This window comes from Daktulosphaira vitifoliae, unplaced genomic scaffold (genome assembly GCF_025091365.1).
Source record: "Daktulosphaira vitifoliae isolate Bord-2020 unplaced genomic scaffold, ASM2509136v1 Scaffold_4, whole genome shotgun sequence".
Lineage (NCBI taxonomy): Eukaryota > Metazoa > Arthropoda > Insecta > Hemiptera > Phylloxeridae > Daktulosphaira > Daktulosphaira vitifoliae.
In genome coordinates, this window is record NW_026099575.1 from 39,939,172 (window position 1) to 39,959,936 (window position 20,765).

Here is a 20,765-nt window from a genome sequence, read left to right on the forward strand (position 1 = left end):
AAAAAAAAAAAAAAAAAAAAAAAAAAAACACATCATAGTAAAATTAATACCTTCTCAGCTTCGCATCGAAGCTAAAAAAATTTCGGACTTTATCTTATCTTCATGGTAAAAATGGCTACCAAATGCTATTATTATATGAACATTTTCGATTTTGTATTTTACATTTTTAACTTTATTATGCTATAACTTTTTGAAAAATGTATGAATCATTACAATTTATTTATGAGAAGTAGTATTTATATAGATCTTTCATTCGACGTACTTTTTTTTTAAATCGGACCATTTCCCTAAATACAGGGGGGATTCAAAACTTAAAAATGCATATAAAAAGTAGAACTTTTTCAACGTAACTTTTGAAAGTGTTCTGGAAGGTCTGACACTTTTATATATATCTTAAATTAAAGCTTATGTAATATACTTTATAATGGTAAAAAAAAATTTCGGACTTTATTTTATCTTCATGGTAAAAACAGACATCAAAGTTTATTAAAAAAATACGATTTTTGTAAAAAAATTATTTTTTATATTTTTAACTTTATAATGCTATAACTTTNTTTCAATTTTTTTTACTTAAAAGTGCCATAACTTTTTCAAAAATAAACATATCAATATAATTCTTTTTTATATAGATCCATAATATCATTACCTTTCATTTGGTATATTTTTTTCATAAATTTAACCCTTAACCTGCCCACAAGGGGGGATTTAAAATGACAACTTTTTCACAAAAAATTAACTTTTTCAACTTAACTTTTGAAAATGTTCCGGAAGGTCTGACACTTTTATATATATCTTAAATTAAAGCTAATGTAATATGCTTTATCATGAAAAAAAAAAATTTCGGACTTTATCTTATCTTCATGGTAAAAATGGCTACCAAATGCTATTATTATGTGAACATTTTCGATTTTGTATTTTACATTTTTAACTTTATTATGCTATAACTTTTTGAAAAATGTATGAATCATTACAATTTTTTTATGAGAAGTAGTATTTATATAGATCTTTCATTCGACATACTGTTTTTTTAAATCGGACCATTTCCCTAAATACAGGGGGGATTCAAAACATAAAAATGCATATAGAAAGTAGAACTTTTTCAACGTAACTTTTGAAAGTGTTCCGGAAGGTCTGACACTTTTATATATATCTTAAATTAAAGCTAATGTAATATACTTTATAATGGTAAAAAAAAATTTCGGACTTTATTTTATCTTCATGGTGAAAACAGACATTAAACTTAATAAAAAAAATACGATTTTTGTAAAAAAATTCTTTTTTATATTTTTAACTTTATAATGCTATAACTTCTCGAAAGATGTATGGATCAATATAATTCTTTTTTTTGTAGATGCATGATGTCTTTACCTATCATTTGGTATATTTTTTTTATAAATCTGACTTTTTACCTGCCTACAGGGGGGGATTCAAAATGACAACTTTTTCACAAAAAATTGACTTTTTCAACTTAAATTTTGAAAGTGTTCCGGAAAGTCTGACACTTTTATATATATCTTAAATTAAAGCTAATGTAATATACTTTATTATGAAAAAAAAAAATTTCGGACTTTATTTTGTCTTCACGGTGAAAATGGCTACCAAATGCTATTATTGTGTGAAAATTCTCAATTTTATTTTTTATATTTTTAACTTTATAATGCTATAACTTATTGAAAAGTGTATTGATCAATATAATTTTTTTATGGGAAATACTATTTTTTAATAATCCCTTTTTCATTCGACATACTTTATCTTAATCAGGATATTAATAAGGAACTAGCAGTTTATGAAGCTTTTGGAATAATCCACCAATTTTTTAAAATTAAACACTATCTAAAGATTTGCATCGAAACGTTTTTCTTTGATAGTGATTTTAATCACTGTCAGATATCATTATACTTGATCCAACTATGCCACGTCACCACTGTGCCGCGACCCCCCTGTGCTGGGTTTTTATACCTGTTTTTACTTTAGTGTTCTAAACATTTGTAATAAAAATTGTGAAAAAAATTATTCTATAATTCTATGTAAACACTATTAAGTACAAGAATTATATTTTTAGTATAAAGTAAAGTATATGATTTAATAAAACATAATAATAAGGTATTAATTTTCATTAATAGTAAAAAAAATTTTTACTCCATATAATAAACAAAACAATCAACTTAACTATCAAATTTTCAAACTTAAAAAATATATTTGGCTCCTTTCAGATCGATCCGAAAAGTATCATATACTTAGACGTTTGGGTAAATTACGTAATCAACATGAGTTTTAGAAATTAAAAATTATAAAATCGTTTTCTACGTTAAAAATTAAACATTTTACATATACTGATGATTATAATTGACCAAAATTTAGAATTTAAACCATATTTTAATAAATATTTTTGGTGAAAATAGGAAAAAGCCCTTGAGCGACCTCTAAAAATATTTTATCGATCTCAAATTTTCAAAACATGTTTGATTTTTGTACTTAATAAATCTAGGGGGTGTCTGTTAAAATTTTTAAGGTCGATTTTTTTTACTCTACCCTAATATATGTGATAAAAAATATAATAAAATAATAATGATATAATAAAATATATGATTATATTTATATTTTTATTTTTTTTGGTATGTCACCACTTTTTCTCAGCTCTCACTGGACCGATTTTTTTAAGTATACGTTATAAGATCACAAATTGTATGTAGTTGAAGACATTGCCCTTAAAATTTGAAAAAAATTTTCTTATTTCTTGTAAATCTCCCAAAATATTACGGTTTTTAAAATTGGAAATTTCGTCATTTTTTAACGCTTTTTTAATTTTTAATTTTTTTACTTAAAACTGCCATAACTTTTTAAAAAATAGATGAATAGAAACAAACATTTTTTATAGATAAATTAGGTATTTATCTTTCATTTGAAATATATTTTTTGAAATTCTGACCTTTTACCTGCCCTTAGGGGATTCAAAACAACAACTTATGCACAAAAAACATTTTTTTCAACTTAATTTTTGAAATTATTCTGGAAATACAGCGTCCTTTAAATATATATATGTTACATTAAAGCTTATGTTACGTACTATAAATTAAAAAAATTAATCTGTTCCGACGTTTTATCTTCTATGTACAAATGGCTATCGTAGTTAAAAAACATGCTATTTTTGTGTTAAAACTTTCGATTTTATATTTTTAACCTTAAATTGCTGTAACTTATTGAAAAAATTATGGATCAATACAATTTTTTTTTTTCTAAATACTTTATAAATACTCCTTTCAACCAATATACTTTTTTTTAAAATTGGACTATTTCCCCTTATAGAGATGGCGTTCAAAACTTGAAACATACGTATAAAAAGTAGAACTTTTTTAACTTAAATTTTGAAAATGTTCTGGAAATACTGCATTTTAAAATATATGTTAAATTAAAGCTTATGTTATGTTCTATAAGTGAAAAAGAACGTGACCTATCTTCTCTGTAGGAGTTCATTCTGCTTTTGGAATAATTCACCATTTTCTTAAAATTAAACACTATCTACAAATTTGCATCGCGTTTTTCATGATACTGACTTTAATCACTGACAGATAACATCTATACTTGTCCCAACTATGTAATGACCACATGTGCTACCGTTTTTTCTGAATATACTTAATTGTTTTAATATATTAAGTTTCTGTGTTTAAAGTAATATAAAAGAAAATCCGTATAATTTAAGGATCAGTATAATTTTTTTGTGTTTTTATTTTATAAAAATGTTGTTTAGTTGATTAGTTTTTTAACACTACTATTTTCATAAATAGACAGTTTTCGGTCATACCTTACTCCTGCATACGTATAAACATGTCAATAAATTCTGAAATACTGATCCAAAAGTTGGTATCGATCAGTTTTTTTTTAATTAGATAATAATTTATTAAATAAGCTAGTTTATTATGTGTGTTGTCATTTAAGTTGACAATCTTATAAAGTATAAAGTACAAACAAAAAAAATTTTTTTGATTGATAATTTAAGAAAATAAAGTACCTAAAAGTAATCAAAAAAATTCTCAATATTATTTATGCTTTAAATTAATTAAATGGTTTATGATAAGAGGATTACCTTATAATTACACTAAATTAATAAGTATATATATTTATTTATTTACATGTTAATATACAATGTTAAAAACACATACACTATAGTTCATATTTTTACACTTACTTACATTACTTGTAATTTAATTGTAGTAAATGTTTTTTTTAATGCTCAATGAAAATTTAAATATACAATTATTGTTATATAATTATTAATTAATTTTTTTTTTATAAAATAATTCAGGAACCTAATAGCGTAGAACTTAAAGACCTTAACGATGAACATCTTTTAATTACTTTGCGGAAAAATGTTGAAATAGCAAGATTAGCTTTAAAAGATTGCTTAAAATCAGTCAACCTCAACAATAGAATAACAACATTTTTTGGTAATATTCATTTATACTTCACAGCTAAAAATTTATAATAATAAATATAAATTAAATTTTTAATTATGTATATTATACTATTATCGATTATCAAAAGCTCTTTTGCTGATTTCTATTGACCTATGAAATTTAGGTATTTTTCGCTACAACTAACTTATTATAAGTAATACGTCCGCCGGGTATTGAAGGCAGATTTTAGAAAGTGTACCGGAATTCGTGTGTAAAAAAGAGGTATGTTACGGGATTAGAACCCGCGACCCAAGGCGCCGTAGAGACAAACCTTACCACCAGGCTACTGTGCACTTATGATTCACATCCCGATACACTTTCATTTAGGATGATAACGTGATGTGCGGCTGAGGAAAACACGGTACTATGTAATAGGAAAAAAGATATGCAAATCATTAATAAAATATCTAAAACGTGAAAAAGCTCGTTTAAAAGTTCGTCTGACTTTGAAAAAAAGTAATGATACTGATATATAGCATATTATAATATATTAATTCAACGTATTTCTTGTAAAAAAATAGATTGAAAATATGAGCTTTTTTAAAGTAAAATTAAGTTTTATTTTAAAGTTACATTAATGAAAAAATTTAATTGCTATAATAAAAATAAATACTTTCCAATATCATAAACAACATGCTATTTTCACATTAATTAACATTTTAAATATTTACGGAAATAAAATATTAATTGAGAAATCCTAATTTTGTTTGTTATTCTCCTTTAAGTTCTTTACATTCTAATATATAGGTCATAAATATTAATAATAGTACATTTTTTACTTAGTATTTTATCATTATATATCTGTATATTAAAACTACAGATCTAAATATATACTTTAATGTGCGGAGTCAGTATATTATATTGATTATATTAATATTATAGATCTTTAGACCTAAATTTTTTAGGTTTTATATAAACAATTTTCAAACGTTACTTATAATGAAATCAAAATAAGTTATGAGGTACAGCTATGTGTAATATAATACTCCTTTTGATGTACATATCATTTCGTTGACATTTTTTTAAAACTATTTATGTATTTTTAGACTACGTTTAAATCATATTCTTATGATTTGTTTTGAATGATAAAATTAATTTTTTTAATTTTAAATGTTTTCAAAATATCAAAATAGTTTTAGCAATTTTTTTGTGGGTCAATAAGATTATTTAGAAAGACATTAACATTAACATTTATTTTAATTAATATTATTTATTTTTATTTAATTTGAATTTCAGTTAATTTACTTATCTGATTACTTTACAGTATGCCAAAATTTTCGATGGATCTAACTATCAATTAAACTTAAAAATAGATTAACGACAATAAGAAATTTTTAAGACCAAAATATTAATTTTGAAAAAAAATTACTCGTTTTCTGTTTTTTCCGTGTCTTTCTTACATTTTTTTTTTTCAGGAAATTATATTTTAGATTTTAAAGAAACTTTAAATGAATTTCGAGTTCAACTTTATGATAAAAAAATTCAAATGGAAAATGTGGAAATACAAATGGGAACTTATATTTGTAATAAATATAAAGAACATGAATTAGCTAGGCACGGTTTAAAAGAGGGTTGTATGTTAAAAGTCAAACAATGTGCAATTATATTTCAAAACAAACTTGAAAATATTTCGCAAAACAATGTAAGTAAATAAAATATTTTAAAATTCAATTGGCAGTATTTTTTAAATAAGTATTAAATGTTTGTTAAAAATACCCTACTTATATTTCAAAGCATTAAGTTTACGTTCAATACTAATTTGATAAGTAATAAACGAATTGATTCAAATTCCATTTAATAATTATAATTTGTAATTTATGTATTTAAATTATGATTTTTTTAATATCTGAAAAGATTGTTTTTTTAAGTTAAGTATCTATTTACTAAGGCTGGCCAAGTTTATGATTTTTTTATTTTATTGAAATTAAGTTGGTTGAACAAAAATTCTCCCGTAATTTTTTTAGACAAATTAAATTAAAAGTTAAGCTGAAAGAATATCATTCACTTAATGAGTTATGTTAATTTGTGCCCAACGATTGTTCTGTTAAGTAAAATCGCATCTATCCCTAATATAACAAATATGTTTAAACATATATATTAATAATAGTATAACCTTCCTTCTGTTATGCCACCGACTCGAAACACCTCTTGGTCGGGGCACCCAGTATTTTCGCCTGTTATGGACACGACTTGACTTTTACTTAACTAAAAGTTAATGACAATATTCTTTGATAGAACAAATGTAAATTTTATTATGGATAAATACAATATTACATAATTTAATGTACCATTACTACACAATTATATATTTAAATTTTTTATATGCAACCTGGTTACTTCGTTTATTTCGTATTCATACAAGGACCACACACGTTCTTCACAATATGAACCAGCGGATGGGCATCCAAAATTTCTCCTTGCTATCGAATTGGCGATCACGGAACTTAGCTGTGGGCTCTCAAGTTGAGGCACTCCACTGTCCGTCATAGGATCGTTTTAATAGCATAAGCGCTAAAACCAGACTCGCCGTACACACTCAACGCGCAACAAAACTCGATCGCGTGAACCGGTGGTACGCAAGTGGCGCTATATCCGATCGGCGGCCGAACACCTTCTCCTCGAAAATTGATTGTGAATGGATGGTTATTCAATTTTGTTTTTAATGCTGAGTTATTAGCAAATAACGATAAATTTTCGATGGAGATAGATTTTTTGTTTAAAGACAGAAACTAGGTGAACTGGTAGGTAAAAACAACCCCCACCTACCACTTAGGCATGGCTAATCACAACCAAAGCTGAGTGATTACTTATACACTGAGCTTTGATTAACAGCAAGTGAAAAAAAACGTTAATATGAGAAAAAAGAACGAGAACAATCGATTAACGTTCGTATTTGTCGATTGTTAAGACGACACTAAGAAAAAAAGGTCTTAAAGCCATATTATTTAAATATCGATTTATTAAATATTGATAACGTTGTTCCATGGATAATTGGCAATAACCGCTGCATATATGTGAATAGTGTTTACAATCCCTTGGATATTATATATGTATATTACACTTTAAAAATCGAAAGTTTTAAGTGTTATAACGGATAAATGAATTAAGTCATAATTTTAATACGAGACAATAAATTAAAAATTTTCATTTTAATTTTATTCATTGAAAAAATAATAGCTATATGATAACATTTGAACAAATATAGTTAACACCCTAACAAGTCATAGGAATAAAATTAATAGTATTCCAAAGTTAATAATTTATGCACAACAACTCAACCCAACCAAAAAAATAAATAATTCATTTTTATTTATAATCCACAAGTAATTAAGTGGTTTATGATAAACAGATCATTCTGTATTATAAGTTAGTTTGACACGACTTACGTCGCAAAAATGTGGTCGACACTGGTTTTGAGGGTAGAGACCCGTGGGCCGTTTATTAAATGAGCGACAACAGATTATGTTAACAAAAATAAAACAAACCGAAAAGATTAACACAGTAATAATAATCTTCGCATAATATCGCGGCACTTTCGCTGGCATCGACGACGCGATGTCCGGTGTAATCATTGGACAGCAAATGGTTAGCAGCGTTGTAGACGATGGTGCGCGGGTGCGGATCGGTTGGTCAACGTTGTCGCTTTCACAACGGGAGGAAGTCTGTCGCATCATTTGCGGCGGGTTGTCGTCGGCCATGCGGCATTTGCTGGATTTTGCACCGTAGCGTATAACACGCGATGTTGGTCAGTCAAATATTCATAGTAGGGCGACGGCTGATAAAGGTGGCACGAGTCGCGGGGCATCGTGTATAACGAAGCGACGCGAGCCGTGTCAAGTTCTAATATTGTTTGAATTTTGATAATTAAAATCCTTCTAAATATAACAATATATACAATATATTTTATAGTGTTGAGTAATTAAAAAAACAAATTTAAATCTTAACCACTTTATTTTAAGTAATAAATTAATTTAGTATTTATTAATTTATTTCAAATAAACTTTTTGTATTATCAGTGTTAATTTATACTGATACTAAAAGAGTATTAAAACTATGAATTTTTAGGAAGACAAATCTAATGAATCAGATGAAAAACATAATGAAAAGGTATCAGAAGAAGCTAAAGAAGAAGTTAATGTTGAGAAGACGAATTATTCAGAAGATTCCATTACACATCAAGAAAAATTTGTGAACGTAAGTGGTTCAAATAATATTGGAATTGAAGAGAGTAATTTCACTAATAAATGTAAAATTATTACTGAAACAAGAGAAGAAAGCGAAGAAGAAATTTCAAAAAAGTTTATGGAAATTAATGAAAATGAAAATATTGATAGATCAAAAGAAGAATGCATGGAAGAGGACACAAAAAAGTTTGAAGATTCTGATGAAAATGTAAAAGTTGATGAATCAAAAGAAGAATGCGTGGAAGAGGACATGGAAAAGTTTGAAGATTCTGATGAAAATGTAAAAGTTAATGGATCAAAAGAAGAATGCATGGAAGAGGACACAGAAAAGTTTAAAGATTCTGATGAAAATGTAAAAATTGATGGATCAAAAGAAGAATGCGTGGAAGAAGACACAGAAAAGTTTAAAGATTCTGATGAAAATGTAAAAATTGATGGATTAAAAGAAAGCAAAGAAGAAAATACAGAAAATCTTGAAGAAACTGAAGAACTCTACGAATTAAAAAGTGAAAACGAAGGAAGAATTGATGAACCAAACAAATCGGAAAAAATTGACGAGCTTAAAGAACCTGAAGAATCTTCTGTTAAATCAAAAAACTCTGATGAAGTTGAAGATGATAATACTAATGAAGCAAATCATAGTAATGAATCAAAAAATAGTGATGAGTCAGGTAAAATATCAGATTCTGAAAAAGAAAGTGTTTTAGAACTTGAAGACACCAGAGAAAAGAGAAAATTCAATGATTTAATAGAAGACAGCCAAGAAAGACATACAAAGAATCTCGATGAAACTAACGAAGTTAAACAGATGAGTCAGTCAAATGTATCTGAAGGATTGAAAATCGATAAAAATGAAGATATATCGGATACGCCTAATGATTGTAATGATTCTGGAATTGTTCAAGAATCACAAGAAACTAATGAGTCCCAATCTAAAGAAGTGTAAATTATAATGAGAATTTTTATTTTGAAATAATTTGTTTTCGTAATTATTACGAGAATTAATATATTTCATTAATAAAAAATATATATTTGAATCTACAATGTTACTGTAATAACATTTTTACAATTATTAATATTTATTTTTGTAAAATTTTATTTAATTGCTCTCTTTAATAAATGATTATAAATATTTTTCGATTTGTGAGTTGTTTCATTTAAATTTTGATATAGAACACTGTTATACATAAAAATAGCGTATTTCACATAAAACTTCAATTTATGATATTCAATTTTTAAGTTTATAAAACAAAATTAAGAGAATTATTAAAAAAATACTGCATAATTTTCTTTTGATGCATTGCTGAAAATGTATTAATTTTACTATGTCGTGTTTTTTAATTTTATATCTGTTCATATAAATACTCCGCTTAAACTAGACAAATTTTTTTAACAATACGTCAAAAGATCATAAATCGTATTTAATTGAAGCTATCAATGCCATAATTTGGAAAAATACCTCACGTACTCGAAAATAATGGAAAATGTCCCAAAAATTACAATTGTTATAAATTAGGCGTTATTGATATTTTTTGTTTTCATTTTATAATGAAGTTTCTTTTTTAAAAACTAAACGAATCATTATGATACCTTCATTAACAATATTTTAATTATTTATTTTGCTACTCGGTTGTCACTGTCCGGCTTACTACATAAATTCAAGTCTTTGTTTTTCCTTTTTCACCTACCTATTGGTTTGGTTGGGTTGGGTTGGGTTAACATATCAGAGTACTTGTGTCTTGCATTTCGTCTGCACCTTATACTCGGCTACCCCGTTCTCTCTTTAAAGTATTTGTGTCTTGCACTTCGTCTGTACCTGACACCTAGGTGTTACCCTTATTCCCTTCCTATAACAACGGCCTTTCGACACCCACAGATAACCCGAAGTATCAGCCGAGCACGGTAACTGCTGTATGATTACACACACGTGAATACCCATTCAGCAGACTCAACATCAGCGTCGTATACACATACTCATCTTCATCATCGTAGTCCATTTTAACTTTTATTTGTGTTACGTCAATTAGTTGAGTTTTGAGTTACGGTTCCCTACTCACGACATGTTATATACTCTTGTTGTTATTTAATAAATGACATTATTTATTAAACATGTCCCAGAATGTCTGGAATGATAATACTTTTACAATAAAAGTCCAAAATCAACAAGTTATGGTTATGATTGATAGGGTAAAACCCGCCAATCTTCCGGAGAATGAAAACCCAACTGACAATCAGAATCATGTACTAGCAGCTACTACACTGCATACGACATATCAACAACAATTGCTAGTTGTAAAACAGTTTTTTTAATTTTAAGTATTAGCAATCAGTATAAGATGTAAATTGTTTGGAAACATGGATGCATAGTATGTCTTTAGAATACATTATTAGATGTATTCTGAAATTGGCGTATATTCTGAAATTTCTGCACAATAATTTAACTATTTTAACTTAAGTTTTCAAAATATTCCGGAAATACTCTGAGCTTCAATCATATGTTAAAATAAAGTTATAATAAGTTAAAAAAATTATTTGATTTTAAGTGGTATTTCATTGATTTTCTAATGCGAAATTTTACAAGTTAAATTTTTTTCTCAAACTTCAAATTTTTATGGTCTACCAAACAGAATACGTGTATTTTTATAAAATGTCTAACTTTTTTAGGCCTCTAAATCCTAAGAAAATTGTTTTAGATATTTGAAATTTAGTTGAAACATGTATTATACACTATACAATACCGCAATTGTAAAATAATAAAATAATTACTTCTTAATGGTTTTCATTGAGCTTAAAAATGCCAATTTACACAGAAAAACGCTATTTTTAGAAAGTCATTATAATGTGGAATTTCACATAAATTTTTTTATTTTAATGTATATTTTAAGTAATAATAAGTTCAGTTCTAAAATTTTAATTTGATTAAGTTAATATTGAACAATCTGTGTATTTTTTAACGTTCTGGTTTAAACGTAACAACCCTAATTGTGTGTTAGTTAATAGTTCAAAATTGATAGAAGGTTGATAAGCTTCTTATCATATAAAAATTGTGTATAATATGATACCATTTATGATTATAATATTAAATTATTTAAATCTTTAACATAGGGAAAAGTGTAAAAAGCTATAGAAAAACTTGCATCAACAAAAATGTAATTCAGTTAGATATTAGTAAATTTTAAATTATAATTTAAGTTGAATCGTGTCGTTCCAGTATTTTTATTGTTTGATCGTAAAAGAAAAGCTCACGATAAATATTCGCTCATGATTTTAACTCTAAGTAGTTTGTTGATGATGTTTTCGAATCTCATGCAACAAACAAAAAAAATTATTCAAGATAAATATTTTAAAAATGAATGTGTTAATAATTATGTCCCGGGTGATGTTGCCATATCAAAAGAATCTATTGACGATAAGTCGGATGATATTAAATATCAAATCTATGGTAAATAATAATCACAGATATGATACATTTGCTATTGTTATTTAATTTTTATAATTTCTCATGTATCTTAGAAATATTGAAACCTATAAAATGTTTAATTTGATGATGACAAATCAAGATCATATTAATATTTTATAACTAAAATGCTGTAAAAGTTAATCTTTAGTTACAAATATATTTCATTAGTTTATTGTAGTATATTATAATAATTGTTAGCAATAATAAATTTGGTTATTTATGAGTTTTTTTTTATTTATGACATTATTTTCTGGAACATATTAGAATATACAACTTGTAATTAAATAAACCAAGTATCAAACATACTCAAAAATATTAATTAAGAAAAGAAAAATATCTGGTCTCTGAGTAAATCAAATGACATTTCATTTATTCAATTAATTAAATTCATTCACTTGAATGTTGGTCATTATTTTTGTTATATTTAAAGTTATTCCTTAATAATTATAATTGCTCCATTTTCTGTTTATGTTAATTTAAATTGAATTGTAAATGTAGCCTATATAAATTAAATTTAAAATTTAGAGTAATAAATGTTTTATAATTAATAAAATGAAAAAATGGTTAATATATTCTAACAATTTTAAATTTCTCAAACAAATAACCAAAAACTCAAAATATATTGAAAAATATGTAGAGATATTAGGCATTTAGAACATAAGAGTGTGAATTTATAGTGAATTTTTGGGATAAAATAAAATAAAATAAAATAAATGAAAAATAAAACGTACATTATTTTGAGTGGAATTATGATCATAGTGGTTGCTTAAATTAACAAAATTAAGATTGCATTTTTTAAACTTTAAATTCAAATATCTTGGAAACAATTTTTTGTTACCTTGTTCACCTTAGTTCTAGGAGATTAACATTTGCAGTTTCCATGAATGTGCCTCAATTTTTTTATTTAACCAAACTATAAAAATATGTTCTAAATAATGTCATGTAATATATTAAATTTAGAGACATAATTCAAATTTTGCACCCTAGCCCTCATAATTACTTAATTATAAATTCTTAAATAACTTTTTAAGTTTAATTTATTAAACTTATTCAAATTATTTTAGATCTTATAAGAACAATAAGAGACCCTGAAAAACCAGCTACACTTGAAGATTTAAATGTTGTTTATGAAGAAGGTGTTCAAGTAATATTTTTATTTAGATTTTAAAATTACTGGAATTATTTTTTGAATTTCTCAACTGAATTATAATGTAATTTCAATGTTTTTTTTTTTTAATTTAAATTTAAGTAATGTTGGATTAAACTTAATAGTTCGACAAGTAAAAAAACATATATATATTAAATGTAAATATTTAAAATCTTGATAAAACTATACTTTTAGAAATATTAGAATTTTAATATAAATTTAAAGTTGTTGCAATAAGTTTATATAGGGAAAATACCTGTGCAACAGACTAATAATGCTCTGAAATTGATATATTTTGACATTTCACAAAACAGTTATTGTTACGAATTTGGTACTTCTAATATCTGATTCTGTAAGTTATCAGATATTTCCAATTCCACTCTATCATGGTATTTTTTTTTTATATTGTATCACAAAAGTGTACCATAGCCAGGTTTTTGAACTAATTTCATTATTGTAGCATATTTTATAATATCAAGGTGACTTTCAAAGCATTATCAGTAAAAATCCCAATAGATACATAATGGGATTAGTCTAGCCTAGTAGGTAAAAATGTATGTTTGAGTGCACAGGGTCCTGGGTTTAATTCTGAAATTTTTCCTTTTATTTGCTCATTGGTGGTTTCTGGTCTCTAATGCAAGTTGTTTATAATACCTGTCTCGTCCATTATAGGCTTAGCCATGAACCATCTTTGACTACCTAACATATGAAAGAGGGACACCACCCTCAGTGACATGTTATTTTAGGAAATAAAAATATGTAAAACTGATCATTATTATTATATATATAATACTAGATAATTAAAAAATAATAATAATTAGATATTTAATGTTATTAATGATACAATGAATATTTTTAGGTAAATAGAAATCCAGATTTACAATTATGTTCAATAAAAATAGAGTTTAATCCTACTGTTCCACACTGTAGTTTGGCTACTTTGATTGGTCTTTGTATACGTATAAAATTATTAAAGTCTATAGTAGAAAATGTAAAACTTGATATTTATATTAAAGAAGGGGCTCATACTACAGAAGAAGAAAGTAATTATTATTATAAGCTTATATATTGTTAAATAATAAATCTATTTAACTGTTAGCTTCATAAATTTAAAATATATTTTTAGTAAATAAACAAATTAATGACAAAGAGAGAGTTGCAGCAGCAATGGAAAATCCAAGTTTGCGAGAAGTTGTAGAAAAATGTATTAAAGAAGAAGAATGAATCATTATTATTAAAATATTTAAGACTGCAAATTTTAGGCACAAAGCATTAATAAATTAGTATTTTTTAATCTAAATTGTAAATATTGATGTTTATAATAAATAAATATTTATTGATCAGTAAAGATTTAAAATAAAATGTTTATTAATTGTTAAAATATAAGACTCCGTCTTTACAGTTACAATTTAAATAATAATGAAGAAAAATGATATAAATGTTGATATATTTTAACTAATTATAGTTTACATTTTCAAATGCAAGTTAAATTCATAATTGAATAAACAAGTTTGAGAAAAAGACTTGAAAGTAATGGTTGTTTAATAATCTTTTTTTTTTTATTATTAATTTATGTAATGTAATAATATATAAAAAATAAAAATGTAAATTTTATTTATTAAAACTAATTTATGAAGAATGTCCACTAAGTAATTGATTCATTGCATTCATTTCTTTCTTTGTTAATGGATTTAAAAACAGTCCTTTAACTGGTTCTTGATATTCCATATCTCTTAGTTTATTAACCTTGATTTTAAGATCACTATGTATTTTATTAATGCGGCTATCAAGCAGAATTTGATCTGAAAATATTTTCTGTTTAAAAGAAGATATAAATATATTTTCAACAAGAATTACTTTGATACCTTCTTGTAACATTTCCTTAGCTCTATTTTCAGTAACTTTTATTAATAAGGGACCAACTGCTATCCATGTTTTATTTTGAGGCATTTTATTATTTATTATTGCTCTAATTGCCATACGATTATCATTTCTCTTCTTATCCAATGCTACAATTTCACTTTTATCTACAAGTATTTCTTCAGCTTGTTTCTCAACACAAAATAAATAATCCATGGTTGTTTTTTCAAAATTCATTATAACTCTAAGAATAGTAATAATAATCACAGTAAAAATTTAAAACATAATATTGTATAAAGAAATATTTTAATTTAAAAATAAATTATATCTAAGTATAATAAAATTAATTATTTAACAATATTGTCAAGTTAAAAATTAAAATTTAACTATTTTCAAGTTTTTCAATTAATTTTTTTGATACAATTTTCATATTTTTTTCAGCTAACTGAATTGCTACCATAGCTTGTTCAATATTAGGAGGTAGGCCACGATATTTTTTTTTTTGTCCATTTTTAATTTCAGATAAAACTTTTGAAACTTCAACTTGTTTATGTTCTAATTCAAATATTTTTTTTGTCAAATTAATTATTTTTTCACAATTTTCAACATTTTGAGGACCATTAATTGGTTTAATATTAATAGATTCTGCAGTAAAACCAATGGGAGTGTAATTGATACTAGATAATTCACATTTTAAATCATTTTGTTGATCAATTGCAATTTTGAGTTTTTTAATGTGTTCATCTAAATTATCCATATAAAGTTTTTGTCTAGAACAATTCCCAACAATCATCATATATTTTAAAAACAGACTATTAGAATAATAGTCATAAATACCCGTTTGCATAAGAATTTTAATTGCACTATCTAGTAGCATGTTATTTGGTAACAAATTAATTGAAATACCCATTTTTTCTTCATAATATGAAACTTCTGTAAAAATATCTTCTTTTGTTTGGCATAACTCGGAAAAATAATCAAAATATTCGCCATTATTTGGCAATAGTTTAATTAATGATAGTATTTGATTGTATAGTAGTTGATTATCATCAGATAATTTGATCATTTCACATGAACCTTTTAAATTATTAATTATTGACATCAGTCCTGAATTAAATTTACCCTCCATAACTCAACTTATGTTTTTTGACTAAAATAGCTATGGTTACCTGCTAGAAAAAAATAGATTTACATTAAGAATAAAGAATTGGTAAAAAAAACATAGTAACATCAACACTTTCTCAGCATTTCATCAAAGCTAAAATTAATTATAAATAAAAATACTAAATTGTTAAAACTCAATAGGTAGCTATCACTTATTGGCGACAATAGTGATATTACGTCAATTTTCTTACCAATAGTATTGAATTTTCACTGACATAACTCAAAAAGTACATATTTTGCAGGAGAAACAAAATAAAATAAAAAATTCTATACTATTTAATTACAAATTAATATTTACATGACTCCTTAACAGAAAATAAAAAAAAAATATTATTTAAGCTATATTTAAGTTTGATTAAGTGTATAATTGAGTTTAGTAAGAATATTAGATGTCATAATCATATTTAAAAATATATAATAGAAAAGGCACAAATAATAAGTCCTTTTTACTAAAAATGTTATAAGTAGGCCATTTAAAATGGGAAATCAAGTATTTAAAATGTTAGTTAATGAGTAATAATTTATTATGAATAATGACAGTGAATTCTTTTTTAATTATATTGATGGTTAGAAGGCAAATTTTCGTTAGCACCAATAACCAAACTTTTCTGGAAAACAAAAAAACAAATATTTATTGCATTCCCTAGTAGAAAAGTTGTTTAATTTTATAATAGCTTAAAGTATATTATACAGTTTTTTAAATAAACGATCTAGAAAAATATACCCCTAAAAAATAATTTTCGATACTGTATTTCTTATATAATTTAATAATTATAATAACAATAGTTACTTACACTAATAATTATAATCAAAAATATTGTTTAGGAATTTTATCTACAAAACAACTTGTTTAATAATTCAAATTAAAATATTTATAATTAATAAAGAACTACAGAACTCGTTTGGAATGTTAAAATCTATAAGTTAAATACACATAGATAAGCCACGACAATCAGACTATTGGCAACCGATTTTTTATTAAATTGGATCTGGAGAGATAGCGTTATATACACTTAATAAAGAATAATAATTTTTAAGTATTTGGATGCCGCGGTTATTGATGTACGGAACATAACTGCTAATTAAGATAAGAACCTGTTATTAATAAAAGGCAATTACTTATTATGTTATTAGAATGAAACGTTTTGTTTTGCATACGAATTTGATAAAATATATTATTATGCTTACTGTTTTATTAATATTTCACCATTATTTTTTCTAGCTTTGATACGCAGTTGAGAAGGTTTTAATTTTACCATGATGTGTTTATTTATTTATTGTGTCAGTATCTCACTAAATTGATTTTTCTCAACTATATGTCAAAAGATCACAAATCATATCTAGTTGGAGACATTATTCTTAAAAGTAGAAAAATTTTTCTTTGTTAACCGTGAAAATCTCCCTAAAAATTGCGATTTTTAAAATCGTTAGATTTCGACATTTTTTCAACTTTTTTCATAAAACCGTCATAACTTTTTTGGAAAATATAACGAATCAAAACAATTTTTTTTTATAAATATACGTTAGGTGTTTCTTCTTTAATAAGTACAAATATTTAAAAAATTTTACCCTTTGCCTGTCCACAGGGGAAGTTCAAAATAGCATCTTGCACACAAAAATTTAAGTTTTGAAAATATTCCTTAAATTCTTCGAGTTTTAAACATTTGTTAAATTACAACTTATGCTACATACTATAAAAAAAAAATTGCCTCGATGACTTTATTCTGTATGTAAATGGTCCCCAAGGTTAGATAAAAAATATTTTGTTATTCAACTGAAATATACAGAACTATTTCTGTATAGTTATATTCTATAATATACAAATATTAAAAAATATTCCGGGCTTAGTTTTACATATGGGTTTGGTTTGTCTGCTGATGTGTTGTTGAATTTCATTTTACCCTAGATTTTTTTGTATATGTATATATTTGTTTTTACTAATTAGTAATAATCTAAAAAATTAAAGGTGATAAAAAAAATCTAATTGTTGATTTGAAATCAGTGCAAAAATTCGTTAAGAAAAAGTAATTAACTAACAAGACCATAGCACCTTAATTAATATCAATTTGAATATACTATGCTCCGTGTACAGTAATTAATTGGACCATTGCACCTAATTTTTATTGTTTCCCATGTAAATTATTGGTATTGATTTTGATTAATAATAGTAAAGGATATTTGCACTATGAGTTACTTGATCTGCATCTTATAGAATCAGTAATTGTTACTCAGGATTGGAAGTAATTACTTCTAAACTAAATTCAATGTTTCTTGTTTTACACAGAAACCTTGTGTATACTTTATATATGTATCTTGGAAGTACTCTATAGGAGTTCAAACCTCCCATGATGAAAATAATTATAATTATAGAAAAAATTGTTTTGCAAAACCTCCATAAAAAAATTAGGAGTACTTTTCAGAACAGTACAGTGAGTATTATTAAACAAAAACATAGTAGACAAATATAAAATATGATGATAAAATTGACAAAATAATTGTAATACATAAATTAAATATTTATAAAATTCAACAAGAGGAAGATTATTTTTGGACAAGGGAAAGTATAAAAATTTTCAATTTTTATAAAAAAATAATAATCTAAACATTCATAATTGCGTATAAGATATAAATTAAAATATTGTAAAAATTAAATTCATCTTCAGGTTATATCAAAAGTATATTATTATATTTATAACTGTAATTATTATATTGAGATCAAATTAATTATGAGGAAGAACATAACTGACTTAAAAATAATGAAACATTAAACTAAATTAAACTTTAATCATAAAATAAAATAAAAATATATATATATATTTATTTATTTGAAAATAAATAATTACTGATGAAATTTAATAAGTTGATATTAATATATTAAATATGTAAGTACTCATTTTTTAAATTGAATTTATAAGATAATATTTTAAATGAAAATAACAGTTAGGAAAAAAAAACTTTAAATTGCTATAAATGATTATGTATAAAATATGTTAAATTTCAACTAAATAAACTTTCTTTAAAACTTTAAATAAAAAATGTCAAATAACATTTTCAAAAGATAAAAACTTATTAAATTGAAAAATTTAATTTTTACTTTTAATTTAATAATTATTTGGGTTTCAAATTAAAATAAATCTAGACAAGTCTAAACAATCTATTATGAAATTTTAAAGGAATTAAAAAAAGAAATACAAAACAATTTTAAATACATATAAGTAGTAAACATAAGTTATTTATGTTTAACAATCAACACACACATAAAAACAATAATGTGTAAAAAGTTTATTTACATCAATCTTCTTTAGTTTCTTTAGAATTTGAAGAATCTTTAATAATCATATCATGATCTTCATAACTAAAAAACCATTTATTTTGTATATAACTAATTGAAATTGATATACCAGTAATTTTTTATTATTCAATTTTTACTTGAATAGAGTTTTTAAATCGCCACACACTACAGCAATCAACATGGGAGTGATTAAACATGCTGGTACCAAATATAAAAGAGCTGGTTGAGCTGCTTTAAATACATGCATAACAAATACTGTAGTTAACAAACCCAAAAAGTATGCTAAAAATGTGGCATTGAAGTATAAATTGGTTTTCCGTTTTAAGCTAAAAATCATAAATTTGAAAATAAGTATATCAATTTTTATAAATTGACCATAATTATTAAATTACCTTTGGTCAAATCTTAACAAGAACGCAATAAAAATTCCAGGTATCACAATATCACCTAAGCCTAGCATAGCAAAATTACTAGCACTTAAAACTCCATTTTCTATTAAATCTTGAGGGAATATAACTGTGAATGAATAAGCGTGGTTAAAAAAAATTAACAGTATTCAAATTAAATTTTATTATATAATTGTAAGATTTAAATTAGAGAAAAATATGTTTTTTTTATAAATATTTAGAAACATCTGTAACACCTCACTCCTTATGGACACATTATCATAATATTAAAACTATAAAAAGTAAATGATTACAAAGAATTCAAAATAAGTGTAGTAATAAAATGTTAAAAATAAAAATAAATTATTTAGGTTTTAGACCAATTGCAAAATTTAATATTAAAACTTGCCTAAAGTGGCCAAAATGTAACAGGCGATAAATATAGCATGTGTTTTTTAGGGTGTCATTCTTTGTTTAGCACTGATGAGGATAAGTTGGTTGTTAAAATATATACTTGTGGTGTTTTACTCAGAATTCTTTTGTGGTTATTAGAGTAAAGTATTTCTTAATTTTAGCTTCGATGCGAAGCTGAGAAGGTATTGGTTTTACTAAGATGTGTTTTTTTTTTTTGTGTCTGTTACCACTTTTTCTCAGCTCTCACCGAACCGATTTCTTTCAATGATACGTCAAAAGATCACAAATTGTATCTAGTCGAAGACATTACCCTCAAAAATTGAAAAAAATTCCCTCGTTCCCCGTAAATGGGGGAAACCTCCAAAAAAATTACAAATTTAAAAATCGCTAATTTTCGAAATTTT

The 20,765-nt window shown here is 24.8% G+C and overlaps 5 protein-coding genes across 13 annotated transcripts in view; 2 read left to right on the plus strand and 3 right to left on the minus strand.

Moving 5' to 3' along the window:
• Nucleotides 1–9,746, plus strand: part of LOC126904794 (ring-infected erythrocyte surface antigen-like) — a 24,682-nt gene extending 14,936 nt beyond the window's left edge. For all 7 annotated transcript variants that reach the window (XM_050684046.1, XM_050684043.1, XM_050684042.1 and 4 more), the window contains exons 5-7: nucleotides 4,304–4,445; nucleotides 5,870–6,096; nucleotides 8,520–9,746. In XM_050684046.1, the coding sequence (XP_050540003.1) occupies nucleotides 4,304–4,445; nucleotides 5,870–6,096; nucleotides 8,520–9,584 (1,434 nt within the window). In that variant the 3' untranslated portion in view covers nucleotides 9,585–9,746. The remainder of the gene's footprint in view (nucleotides 1–4,303; nucleotides 4,446–5,869; nucleotides 6,097–8,519) is intronic.
• Nucleotides 9,747–11,709: 1,963 nt separating this feature from the next.
• On the plus strand, nucleotides 11,710–14,611 carry LOC126904804 (MIP18 family protein galla-1). Its single transcript, XM_050684062.1, has 4 exons — nucleotides 11,710–12,080; nucleotides 13,163–13,242; nucleotides 14,105–14,288; nucleotides 14,372–14,611. The coding sequence occupies exons 1-4, from the start codon at nucleotides 11,900–11,902 to the stop codon at nucleotides 14,467–14,469; spliced, it is 543 nt and encodes a 180-aa protein (XP_050540019.1). The 5' UTR covers nucleotides 11,710–11,899; the 3' UTR covers nucleotides 14,470–14,611.
• Nucleotides 14,612–14,781: 170 nt separating this feature from the next.
• LOC126904805 (p53 and DNA damage-regulated protein 1) lies at nucleotides 14,782–17,341 on the minus strand. Of its 2 annotated transcripts, XM_050684064.1 has the most exons (3): nucleotides 17,064–17,324; nucleotides 15,111–15,349; nucleotides 14,782–15,047 (listed from the first exon to the last, which is right to left on the minus strand). In XM_050684064.1, exons 2-3 carry the CDS (start codon nucleotides 15,340–15,342, stop codon nucleotides 14,875–14,877), a joined length of 405 nt encoding a protein of 134 aa, XP_050540021.1. In that variant the 5' UTR covers nucleotides 15,343–15,349; nucleotides 17,064–17,324; the 3' UTR covers nucleotides 14,782–14,874. The 2 variants fall into 2 exon arrangements, with proteins under 2 accessions (XP_050540021.1, XP_050540020.1); XM_050684063.1 differs by having other exon boundaries at nucleotides 14,782–15,349; nucleotides 17,064–17,341.
• Nucleotides 15,357–16,981, minus strand: LOC126904801 (uncharacterized). Of its 2 annotated transcripts, none has more exons than XM_050684059.1 (2): nucleotides 16,461–16,981; nucleotides 15,357–16,274 (listed from the first exon to the last, which is right to left on the minus strand). In XM_050684059.1, the coding sequence occupies exon 2, from the start codon at nucleotides 16,232–16,234 to the stop codon at nucleotides 15,488–15,490; it is 747 nt and encodes a 248-aa protein (XP_050540016.1). In that variant the 5' UTR covers nucleotides 16,235–16,274; nucleotides 16,461–16,981; the 3' UTR covers nucleotides 15,357–15,487. The 2 variants fall into 2 exon arrangements, with proteins under 2 accessions (XP_050540016.1, XP_050540015.1); XM_050684058.1 differs by having other exon boundaries at nucleotides 15,357–16,277.
• Nucleotides 17,342–18,764: 1,423 nt separating the features above from the next.
• The window catches only part of LOC126904796 (minor histocompatibility antigen H13), a 5,007-nt gene continuing 3,006 nt past the window's right edge, over nucleotides 18,765–20,765 (minus strand). The window contains exons 6-8 of the mRNA XM_050684053.1: nucleotides 19,954–20,077; nucleotides 19,699–19,887; nucleotides 18,765–19,624 (exon numbers count right to left, since the gene is read on the minus strand). Coding sequence (XP_050540010.1) covers nucleotides 19,561–19,624; nucleotides 19,699–19,887; nucleotides 19,954–20,077 — 377 coding nt within the window. The 3' untranslated portion in view covers nucleotides 18,765–19,560. The remainder of the gene's footprint in view (nucleotides 19,625–19,698; nucleotides 19,888–19,953; nucleotides 20,078–20,765) is intronic.